At 36.0% G+C, this 13081-nt stretch overlaps 1 protein-coding gene across 1 annotated transcript; it reads right to left on the bottom strand.

Annotated features, from left to right (window-relative positions):
- Positions 1-1018: 1018 nt before the first annotated feature.
- On the bottom strand, positions 1019-12004 carry RBM46 (RNA binding motif protein 46). Its single transcript, XM_074147679.1, has 4 exons — positions 11849-12004; positions 8350-8817; positions 6138-6920; positions 1019-1065 (listed from the first exon to the last, which is right to left on the bottom strand). Exons 1-4 carry the CDS (start codon positions 11997-11999, stop codon positions 1019-1021), a joined length of 1449 nt encoding a protein of 482 aa, XP_074003780.1. The 5' UTR covers positions 12000-12004.
- Between the last annotated feature and the right edge of the window lie 1077 nt (positions 12005-13081).

The following is a 13081-nucleotide window of genomic DNA, read 5'->3' as shown; positions in this document are numbered from 1 at the left end:
TAACTAAGTACCAAGTTCTGGCAGATACACACTGCATAAACAAAACCCAACTTCATTGTGATCATCAACAGACTAGAAAAAGGCACTAAATTCAGTCCTGTTTTAAAGTGACTGGCTCTACTGAAGTCAGTCAAGTTATTTCACAGATAAACATAGTCCATCATTGTAATAGCTTTCTTACTCATTTTTTTTCCCCCTCAAGTTCTCCTACATAGGCCCAGATTAACAAATTTATGTTCCCCGCCCATAAGCAGGAGCAACAGAAAACTGAATCTTCAGGACAAATCCTGGGTGACTCAGATTAGAAGCTTCGAGCGGTAAAGTTAACACCAAGCATGGATTTAATGCTATTTTCAAACTGCTTATATTAAATATTTTAAGCTTTTAAAAAACCAATCTCACGACACTCTGAGAAGATGGTAATCCTCATTTTAAAAAATGAAAGAGGCTTCAGAAGTGACAGACATCCACACTTAAATTCATCCACAACAGCATATTTGAAAAAAAGAGAACATTTACTCTTGTAGCATAAAATGCAGAAAGTTAAAAAATTACACTTTTTGCAAGTAAGAGGAGGAGACATTAGTCTCTTTCTTTTACGTGAAACTGATGACCCAAAGAAATAGTTCAAGTCACCAGTGTAGTAACAACTCCACTTCTGAAAATAAATTTAAACCCAAGCTGGAAATGCAAATAATTCACAAATGACTGAAAAACGACTCAGAGTCATTTTAGGAGTAAAAATCATAACCTTCCTTTGTGCTGCACAATCCATGTGAACATCAGACTGGGTGATCCATCAGCAGGTCCACAGCAGTAGAGCTATGGTCTCCTTTGAAGAAAAAAATGAACAGAGTATTTCTACAATCCTTCTCAGAGGTGTGTATGTGGGGAAATAACCTTAAGAACAACTTCTCTCACAAACAGTCCAAACAGTGCAGCAAAGACAATGTCTCTGAGGGGGAAAAAACCTGCACCAAACACAATCCTGGGAGGTTCACTCACCTCTACTATCCCACTAGGCTGCATTCAGGGACAGCAAAGTTATATATGCTTGCTCAGGGGCTGTGATAAAAACCATTATGTGTAAGTCATCTGATAAATATTCAAGACTTCTAAACTCATACTGTTAAGGAACATGTTATACTACATTCTGAGCTTTTCTAAAAAAATTACTTAAAAAACCCCCACCAACCAACCACTACGTATCATCTGTATTTGCTAAGCAAAGCCAGTGATTTCTGTAATTTTTAGAAAACTTACATTTTGTACCTGGCTCTTGCTTGTTACAACAGCAATATAGTTAACTTTGATAAAGCAAACCAAGCAAAACAACAAATCAGTAAAATAAAAACATTTCACTTGAACTGTGACACCTTTAAGTTTTTTGTCCAAAATCTAGGACAGCAGTTTACTGATATGTTTGTTCTGAGACCCAGATGCTGAGTACAGACTCTTGAACAAGTTTATACAAGTTTTATCCTTGACTTGTAAATTGCTACTGCATGCAGTATTTAAGAAGCTTAAAAAAGCGAATTCACAGTAGTAAGATACAATGCTTGTTCCACCTGTTTCAGTACAGTTTACTACACACATTATATGCGATGAACTGGAATTAAACTGCTATTTACATGCTATAGTTATTAAATGCTCTTCTTTGATTCAGAGATTTACCAGTATATTTTTCCTTTAAACACTTTGTTAAATACTCTCCTCTACCTAAAAGTTAACTACTTAAATTATGTCTCAGTGAGACACCACATGGAATAGCATGTGTGAGCGAGCAAAGAATACCCTATTGTGGAATACACGTATAAAACCTGGCAGATCTCCAAAAGAGAAGAAACTTTCCTGAAACTTCTTCTCTTCTCCATCACCCTCAAGTCAGACTTAGTAGGGAGAGAATTCCCTAGAACTCAGCCTTTGCTGCAGAGGGATCTCTGCTCCCCTTCTCACAAATGGGCATCCAGACATGTAATTTGCACATATTTAAACGAGCCTGGGCTTTTTCACTTTCTTGATCTGTTCATGATTTATCTGGTAACATTAATATGTAGCTTATTCATCTTTCAGTGAAATCATAGCTTTCTGTATTTTCTCCAAGCGTCATTTTCAAAATATTCAGGTGACACCAAGTGGTAAATTGTTGTACTGCTGTCTGTTCAGGACCACTGTATGCAGTAACAAACAAGTATTCTGCCTTGGGAAAGTAAATACAGGAATATGTATCACCAAAAAAAGCCAACGGAGTGCTTTGAGATTGTTTATCATAACAGTCCAATTTTAAAATGCTATCAAATCAGCTCTCATTCACTTACCTTAATCTGCTTATATACTCTAAAAAGAAAAAAGAACTGTACACATGATCAAAAATTAAGTGGGAAAAAAATTAAGTTCCTGTAAGAGAAGTTACTTACCAGAAGGAATTACTCCCTGTGGCATCTTTGTACATTCAAGCTTACAGTAAGTTGCTTCCAAGAAGAAACACACTCAGACTTTTCTCAAAATCACCGTTTCTTATAAAAAATAAAAAAAAAACCCACCACCAAATCCAAAAAAAAAAAAACCCACAGCACATGCATCCATGCAGCATCATTCACCATACCAAACCATGCAACAGACACTTCAGTGAGAAGGATGGATCCTCTAGCAACTCTGCTTTAGCTTCAGATGTTTGTTTCCCACATAGTATATATATTAAGTTGGAACAAACCCAACTTCTATAGATTAGATAGGGACAAGAAATTCTATTTCTAGAATCCTTAGGGCCTTGTTTCTGTATTGCAATAGTTCCAACATCAAAAAGAGGGTTTTATCAACATGAAAGAGGTGTATCTTTCAAAAGTCAGCCATGTATATTTGCTTTGCAATAGGGCTCTTGCATGCTCTGTGTAAGGCCATATCCTCCGAAACAAGAATGCAGAGACCATCAAAAGCAAAAAGTTTTACAGTTCAAAGATAACAAGACAGCATTACCAGCACGAGGCCATTAGGTGGACATCTTTTAAAAACCAAACCTGAGATACAGCAATTCTGCTAAGCAAGAATTCACATTAATTGTGATCGTTTCACACACTGACGTGCTAAAATGCTTTAAAATACTGCTAATTTAAATTCACTTTAATTTTTTTCCCTATAGCACTTATAACTATAATTGAAGAGATAAAAATCTCATCACATACTTTCTTCATTTTTTTTAAACTTGTTTGCACTCTGGATTTGACCACAGCTGTGAATAATCATTCTTAGTCTATTTTTTTTTAATCATTCTGTTGATTTTTTCCCAGAGAAGGATAGGAGAGAAAATATTTTCTTTAGATAATGCTATCTGTAAGCCACAAAATGGGCAGGTATGCATGATCAAGCATAGAACCTGAAGCTGTCTTTATACTTCTTTAAAGGAGGAGAGCATCACACCACTATTTTGAGTTTACCACCTTTTTTCTCTTTTATCTTCAGGATTACATGTATTATAAAGGTATGGCCCTAATTTTCATAGCTAGAAAAAAAAAAAGGAAACAGACACGCAACCATAAAATGGCCCCTACAATGTGTACAAATTCAGGCACAGATACTTAGCCACTTCATTATTAAAAATAAATATAACTGATCACTTTGACCATCTGAAAGTATCACCTTCTGGAGGCAACCTACCAATGCAAAACAAACATCTCCACTAAGGTAGAGACAATGTATAAGGCTTTGCATTTGGAGATTCTTCTTCCTCTAAAACCTTCTGGGCATGCAAAAACAAAACCAAGAAAAAGCAAGATTCTAAGGAAGAAAAAAGCTTGTTTACATTTCAGTCACGCCTGGCAAAAAAAAGGCATCACAGTCAGGCCTGAAGTAAGTCTGCTACAAACTGCATGCAAAAGAAAAATCTCACCACAGCCTAAGTATCAAGAGACTTCCAGAACAAGTGCTAAGTAGCAGTATTAGGAAGAAAAGGATGGCAACACTATTTTAACAGTTTGCTATCAGCAGTAGCTTTTCCAATCCACTGAAACTAGAACTGGTGAAAAAAAAAAATAAAAGAGGGGAATAAAGAACAAAAACGTCTTTGCTAAAGCATTTCTCAGGAACAGAAAGAGTCATCACTAACACAGGAGTCCACTTAACCTTTCAGTTACTATTTCTGCTTCCATTTCCCTGAAAATTTAGCTTCACTGGGCCAAAATTATCAAGTAAAAGCATTTTAATAAACACTTATTGATCTGTTCTCTTTTCTCCTCCTTCCACTCCTAAAGCAGAATCAAGGTTTAAATCTTGTGGATGTATTCCTGGGCCGCGTATGCATGCACAACTAATCAGAAAAGGATTATTTACTGTATTGTATCATCTCATTGTGTTTCTATCCAGAGCTGCACTGTAGAGGACCACTATGTCTGATGCTTCAGACGCTTGCTGTCCCACATGTAGCAGGCACTATCCACAGAGAATGCCACTCCTGATTTCAAACCTGGAAGTCCACAGCTTAAGAAGGCCAATATTCTAAACTAGAATGTGAAAAAACACAGCGGACTATTAAAAAACTGAAGTAATAGTAACTGAAGCACAACCTGTTCAAACTTCCTAGGTATTATAAGAAATTCAGAAAGAACTTGCCTACCACTCCAGAAACCAAAACATTCCCTTCCCAAACAACTCTAGCATTGGTCCAATTCTAAATAAAAATCCAAAACCACAACAAACAAAATGAAAAAAACCCATGACAACCCAAAATACCCTCAACTTTCTACACACAATTAGAGAAGAAACTGCTTTGTATTATTTGAACAAGCCTATTGTCTCCAATGCAATTCTTCACAGAAAGAAAAAAAAAAAACAAAACCACAAACCTCTGGCTCTAGGATTCATTAGAAACATTTTTTTTGTAATGACATAAAAATATTTATGTTCTACAAAAGACTAGCAAGAACTCATTTCATGATACAGCATCTACCAATCTAGTCATGATGACAGAAATCATGCAACAAATACATAAGAATGTTACTCTGCAAATCAAAGAAATTACATGATGGTTTGTAATACTTGCAAAATTATAAATATCAGTCCTATCTCATCTTCGAATATACCAGGATGTAAAGGCCAGAAAAAGAGCTAACTAAGCAGAAGCGACACTGTACAAAAAAACCCAGGTGGAATAAATTAAAGTTTCATCTGGAATTTGAGTTTTCAAACCATCGTGGTATGGCTCTGTAACAGCCTTCAAATCCGAGTACCAAAGAGCCATAATTCTCATTTCTTTGAGGATGAAGTTTGATCAGATGATAACTACAATTACTAACGAAACAACCTGGCACTAGAAAGCAGTTCTGTGTTCTGACTGCTTTGTGCTGAATGTCCTGAAAAATGCTGGACAGGAACTAGACTGCAAAAGTGTTACATTTTGTATTATTTACGTGTTTCACTTTACAGAGCAACAGGGATAACACTGTCAGAACTGCACTGATCTTTCTTCTTAGTTATGAGAAGAACAGGTTTTACCGTAGCTTTTAAAAATACAAAAACTTTCCTCTTCTAATAGTTACATTCTAAATGGAATATAAATAAATGAAGATGCTAGACTTGACTTACTAATTAAGAAGAACAACTATATCCCTATTTTCTCTAATTTTCTGGTTAAAAAACCCACTATATGGCAACACTCTTTACCCAAAAATAATACATGTAGAGCGAGGTAATGATACTCTGCTATAGCATTAAGAATGTTCATGAAGAGGAATCAAAAAAAGCCTCCCCAAACTACTTAATTATCTGAATATGGATCTACCACTCCTGCTTTCCCTATTCATAATAAATCAAGAACAGAGAAAGCCTTTCAAATATTCAGCACCATAATCATCACACGGGTATAAGATCATCTAAGTCACTTAACATGCCATCTATTTCTTCCTTATAAATCATTATGGTAGACAAACGTAAGCAAAAATGACCCTAGCATTGAACTGTAAAAATGTTTATACTGTGTTTCTTCAGAGCTCTCACCTGATCATCCAGATTCAGCTAACTATTCTTCTGTAGACTTATACTTTATATAATACACACTCAAGCCAAGATATGTACACAAAGAACATTTTTAAAGTAACTTTTCTACCTTAAGTTCTTAAGAACTAACTGAAAGCATTTATGCTTACCTAGATGCAGAAGTGTGAACTGTGCTGCCAATTCCTTTGCACTTTCTACTGTTGTACAGAGTTTGTCTGGCATGAAGTAACTCTGGGAACCATCTGCAATACCAGGAATAAGCACCTTGTACACCAAGAGTATTTTCCCATCCTGACTTGTGGTTGAATACAAGTAGTATTCTGGTGGTGCCCAGTTATTTTTATTGCAAAAATAATCCAGATGCATTGCTGCAGAACTGAAGTGACTGGATTTTAAAGAATACATGCTAATTGGAGTAAGCTTTATTCCTGGAAAAAAAGGGTATGTACCTCTTTCAACTTCAGGAGGGCCTGGACTGTGCTGACCATTAAGACGAACTGGAAGACTTGCTGGCTTCCCTAAGGATTTTTGATGACCACCTTCTTTGTTAGGAAACCCTAAAAGATTTTCAGAACTGGGACTTATCTGACCATTAAAATGTTGCTTCCAAGTACCTTCTTTGTTAACTGGCTTTGCCAGTGTTACCTCAATATTAGCTCCATCAATGCACTTTCCATTCATTACAGACATAGCAGCAATTGCATCGTCTCGATGGAAAAAATGAACAAAAGCATAGTCTCTCAGCTTCTTTACACGTTCAACTACTCCTGGCTTGAACTTGTTGAATTCAGCTTTAATTGTGTCCTCTGTGGTAGATATCATCAAATTTCTTACATATAATACTTTAACTCTCTGCATTGTTTCTTCATCGACTTCTTTCTCTGGGTCTGCCCAGTCTACTTGGATAGTATGACCCCAGAGTTGGAATGTTCCTACAGCAAAGAAGCATTACATCAATAAGAAATATGCAAAGGAAAACAAAATCATTCTTATCAACTACCTCTAGAAAGAGTGGGTTTTGTTGCCTTCATCTACTTAAGCAAAGCACGTAAAATATTACTACTTGAAATTATTAAAGAAAATAAGACTCTGCAAAATTCAAAATGTTCTATCTGTACCCTTTGGGTTAATTAAGCACCACAAGCTGTCAAAACACACACACTGTGGTTTTGTGACATGCATATACACCATAAGCAACACATTCTTTTACTAGCTAGTAAACACGGCCTCTTCAGTAATATTACCACCTAAAAAAGTAAGGTCAACACCTGGAAAAAGGATCTAAATCTATATGCAGCAGCATAATCCTTACTCTACATTGCAGCAGACACCGAAACCATAAACTAAAACAAAACCCCACAACTCCCCCCCACACACACTTTGTTACTCATTTCAAGTCAACATTTTGAGTATCACACCATTAGTTTATTGTGCATTCAGTGATCTGGCCATATTCCTCCCAACACTTTGCAAGGCCTATGTAAGTCTTAGCTAACACTCCTTAACACTGTCAACAATTAACCCAAGACTTGCCTAAGTCTTAGCCTTAATAAATACAGAGAGTTTTGTCATTCATTTCAGCAAGGCCAATGCTGTTTTAATGCTGTTTTATGTGTTTGGTTTTTTTTATCTGTTTTAATGATTTTGCTTCTCCAACTATATTGTTTCATTTCCTCCCCTATTTAATTTCTCTTCTTTTCCAGAATTTCCCTTTTTAACTGTATCTTCACCTATTCCTTCCTTTTTCAATATTCTTAATCCCTTCAACTTTCCCTCCTTCAAAACGTATAAAAAAGGTGCAAAGAAAAAGTCACCTTCTACTTGTTAAACTCTTAAAAATATTTTCTAGTAGAAGATTAAGGACCTACTTTGAAACATTTTTAAAATATGAAACATCAATAACTTCACTTATGACACTCAAAAGAAATAAGGGACACATTCCAAGCATTGTATTTTTTAAGCTTAGCTTTAAGAGAATTTATGTGCAGGGACTAGTGCATGCAAATGAAAACGGGATGTGTGCCCAGGCAAATACGTATCTCAGAGTAAATTACAGCAACTTGTGTTTATGAAACAGATGTCTGCTCTTTCATTCTCAGAACTGCTTAAATTTCAGCTTCTTTAAAAACAAACAACAACAACAACCCAACAACAAAAATGCCCCAGAACCTAAAGAAAAGAAGCCTGATTCATGAACCAAAAAAACCAAAAAAATCCTCTCTAGCTCAAAGGTACTACTGCAGTTTTGTAACTCTCAAAATACTTTAAAGGAAAACAGAGACGATCCGTCACCCCACCCCCCCCACAAAATGGGAGACAGATACTCCCCCAAAAACTTAGTTTAATTACAAACCGGTTTACCTGGGATTAGCCGCCTTCTAGCCATCGCAGCTGCTCTGTGAGATTCATATTCTACAAAAGCAAAGCCACGATTTTTAGTTTTGTCAGTGGCATTTGGATAAACAATGACATCCACCACTCCTTCTGTAACTTTTTTCATTTCATTCAGTATTTCTTCCTTCTTCTTTTCTTTTGGAATTGCTCCAATAAATAGTCTGCAGTTGTCCAAGCTTACGCAGACACCAATAAATTTCCCTGGACGAATTTCATAATTATTAAGAATCTTGATGGCTAGCTGGGCTTCCTCTTTAGTAGTGTACATCACAAAAGCATAGCCTCGATTCTCACCACTGAATTCCATCATCAGTCTGAACTCATAGATCTTCCCGGCTCTCTCGAAAACGGGAACTAATTCATCTTCATACATATCACGAGGAATCTTACCCACAAAAACTTCACATCCACGAGGCGGTGGAGGACCTTCCCAACCTTAAAATAAATTGTCCAACAACAATCTTAGTACAATTTCCAGATAGTCACACTTTCCCACCGCCCCCCCCCCCTTAATTTGGAGGTGGGAGTTACTTACATATTTTTAGTCTCAATTTAAAACTAGCATATTCCCATCTATTATTTCTTATTTTTGTTATGTTTAAATAAAAAAATCCAGTAAGACCACAATTTGTATTTCTTTTAATTTCATTACTGTTAACAAGTTAAAACAAGAATTTAATTAAATATTTTACTTTTGTTTTAAGTTCAGAATAAATTATATTTAGGTGATTTTGTAATTAACTCAAAACTTTTGTCTTCATGTAAGTATCATCAAAGACCACGTAATTTACTCGTGAAAAATTTTTTTTAACAAAATTGGGAAATTTTTACCTTCTCAGAGTAGAGATTTTCATCTATAAGCTGTACACTAAGAACTACATGGTATACAGTGAAGCCACCAGTTCATCAGAATTGACATGCACTTGGAGCCACACCACCATGGCTTATCTAGGAAAAAGTTTGGCTCTGTTCCACACAGCATTCAACATCTTCATCATTTTCAGCTTTATACACGTTTAGGACCACTTCAACTGAGGCCTGACAGCCCATGGAAAATAACACAGTTTGCAAGCTAGTACTGCCATTACTTAACATTGTGGCAGTCAGTTGCCTACATAAAAAAGCATAAACCAACAGTACATAATTTAGGAGCTCCAAAGACAAAAAGTAACTGCACACCTTGATCAGGAAAAAGGGAGGAGGCTATACTTGACTGTGTAGGAATGTCATTAAATTAAATAACAGTGTTCATTTATTAACATCCTCATTTATTAACATTAACATTCATTTATTAACATCCTTTTACCACCATCCTCAGCCTGGTAACTGATTAAACAGTGATTCTCAGTAAGCAAAAGCCATTTACCATTCAAAAAGCTCATCTTCTAATTTTAAAGTTGCATACTAACTTAGCATTACAGCACATTACGGCCAACTCAGAGTAAGTTATGACTCCTGACTTAAAGAAAACCTGGTCTGTGACACATTTGCCAATGAAGGACATGTATTTAAGAGTAAACGTGGAAACAGTTAATGAGAAGCAGCATTCCTCAAGTAGATACCAACTGACCAGAGAGTTTCCTTGACTGAGTACTTGATTTATCACTGGACAATAGATTATGGGATTCCCTTTTTTTGCAGCAGTTCAAGTAATCAAACTTCAGTAACATCAGGCTGCCCAGAGAGGTGGTGGAGTCTCCTCTGGAGATATGCAAAACCTGCCTGGATGCATTCCTGTCCAACCTGCTCTAGGTGAACCTGCTTTGGCAGGGGGGTTGGACCAGATGATCTCCGAAGATCCCTTCCAACGTCTACTACTCTGTGATTCTGTGATTATAGTTATAATCTTGCCACTGTTAGTGAGATCTATGCCATCTCAAATTTCTTCCATTTAATTCTGATGACTTGCATCCCTAATGACATAAGTATGTCTCCAGCAATCAAAGCAGAGGACCCAAACTTTTTTTTTTTTTCCCTTTTTTTACACACATACTTCAAAAATATAATTTTTTAGGCTAATTTTGAGCCAGATCAGCTGCTTGCTCTGAATAATGTACCAGTCAGATAAACAGGATGACAGTCTTACTGTCATCTCTGTTTTCCTGCTATCTCCTCTGGCAGCAACACAAGCTTATAGAAACCACATCTTAAACAAGCAAAATTCACAGCGAAACTCTTCATTTACAAACAGTAATTGTAATTGCTTACAAACCATCTCAAACATTCAAGTCTCATCTGGCCTAGAAAACCATTTATAGTAACTTAGGGTAATTTCCAGCCTAAGCAACTATGAAAATAGATGAAGATTTAAAGGAGAGGTATATAATTAATGTCAATGAACAGATTTATAGAAGGTACACCTTGTCAAACACAACTAGTTTCAGAAAAGATTAATAATTTCATTAATAAAAGTAACTTTGCCAAACAAATACACTTAATACTGCCTAATGTTCTAATTAAAAATCATAATTATAATGTAATAATTGTATTAAATAATTTAAGAACAGGCTGAGCCCTCAGCACGTAGTCCGTGATGCCCTGCAGTTCTTTTTCCAGTGCCATTTCCAAAATAATTTCACAGGGGTTCATTTGCCTATTTTATATAGGCTAGTAACAGTATGGATGTAGTTTTAGACCGGAAGAACTTCCAGAGAGAAATAATTTTGATGCAGCTGTATCTTAAACTACATATAGCAATGAGTTATACAGTTCATGCTTATGAGCATGACTTACAAAGATAAGGGATCACAGGCCACAAATGAGAACAAACTGTAACAGCTGCACAAAGAATTTTCCTTCTTTCTGCTTTTGTAAGTGCACAGTCTGACTCAAAAGCAAGCATTACTGTATTCCATGTGATACAACCAGGACTAATGGCAAAATTCTTGTACATTGCTGATGTCAACAACGACACTGGAAAAATTATTCAAATAAATGCTTCATAAAGATTTAAGGTGTTTGATTCATAAGAATAACAAGAAATGTCAAGATAAAGGTAACTGATACAGCATTATTACGTAGGTTATGTTAGACATGGAGAACAGATTAGTCAACTCTGAAAACAAAATGAGTTAGCACCAGTGAAGATAACCAGTCTCAGAGAACAGAGGTTTGTAAAAAGAACGCTTTGGCCAATGCAAGTGGTAAGACAAGGAATAAAGTAGGTCATGCCTGATTATCACCAACTTGTTTGTCCCTTCTGTGCCACTTAACGTTTTCAAGTGTGTTCTCAGTCATATGGAACAGACTGTTTTGCTTTTAAAGCTGTGACTTCCTAAATCCACCAAGAGCAGATGTTCAACACAGTTTAGCACAAGAGATCTTAAACTGTCTTTCCCTAAGCATCCGCTTCTGGTCACTGTCAAGATACAGGACGTAACGGCTACACAAATTTTCAGTCTGATTCAGTACAGATCTCCTTACAGAAAATAAATTCCAACTTCTTAATCTCAAAAGAAATGCTTACCTGGTGGAGGACCACCAAATTTTCTTTGCCCATTTTCTTGAATCATGCTGTATCCAGTCTTTTCCATCAGGGCCAGTAAAGCAGCCTCCTTCTGAGTGCCACTTCGGATTTTGCCACATCCATTTGGTGCAGCTTTATTTTCCTCATGCATATCTGCAACAGCTTCAACAGAACATTGCAGATATTTCAATTCAGACAATTCTAAGTTGTTATATGTATACAGAAGCTACCAAAGCACAGAAAATCAACTTATGCTACACTTGCCTATTAACTGTGACTTTGTTTAGCGTAAGGCTTCAAATCCTACATCCAACTACTATCATTTATATATTTGCTTTCAAAACATTGTTCTGCAGCAGTCATAATCTTGAACTTTAACCAGCAACTATATATTCTATATTCAAACTTTTGTAAGTGGTATCACAATTTTCTAAGTATGCTGCCCTTCAAGAATAATGAATTCTTTCATAAATCATGTTATCACAGTTCTGTAGAGACCCATATGTTACTCAAAGTGACAAGTTCCACTTGCTTATTACTACATTTTATAGAAATAACAATGATTTTAAAATTGTATTTTAGTACAAACATACTTAATAAATACATTTAAGTCCATGCCTAATTAATACAAAGAATTCAAGAACAAAAGTAATTTAATTAAAACCAATATGTAACAAAACTAGGCAGAACTGTCTGGTGAAACTAAGGTGTTGAAATAATGCCATCTCTGGGGTCCTTATTTTCATGCCTTTACCCATTTTCACCATTTCCAAAACTAAAGAAGCTTATCAACACAGTTGTTGCTGCTCTATCCACTAGTTCCCCAGCATGCCAAGATCTCCTACAACAGCTTTAGGTTTCTGTCATCTAGGTGATACGAAACAATCACACCAAGGAGTCCATTTGGTAATTACCAACTTTACTAGTCAAGTCCCTAAAAAAATTAACTTTCAAGTCAGATTTTTTTTCCACTGCCTTTTTCCTTCCCCAATTTATATTTCTTTTCCCAAGATTTTCTGCCTTAAGGTCTACATATAGCTTGATCATTTCAAATGTGCTTTGAATCAAAGCAATAATGAAACTATTCTTCAGTGCATTATTTTCACAACAGCCCTCATGACGTAAGAGACTGTACGCATCCCTTAATTAGAATGGTGATAGAACAAACACAACTGCAGTTTTTTCCATCCTAGAAAAAGACTACTTTGGTTAAGATACTTTGTTTTTTCTATC

This window comes from Numenius arquata, chromosome 5 (genome assembly GCF_964106895.1).
Source record: "Numenius arquata chromosome 5, bNumArq3.hap1.1, whole genome shotgun sequence".
Taxonomy (NCBI): domain Eukaryota; kingdom Metazoa; phylum Chordata; class Aves; order Charadriiformes; family Scolopacidae; genus Numenius; species Numenius arquata.
Note: the sequence above shows the minus strand (reverse complement) of the source record. Positions and strands in the feature narration are given on the sequence as shown.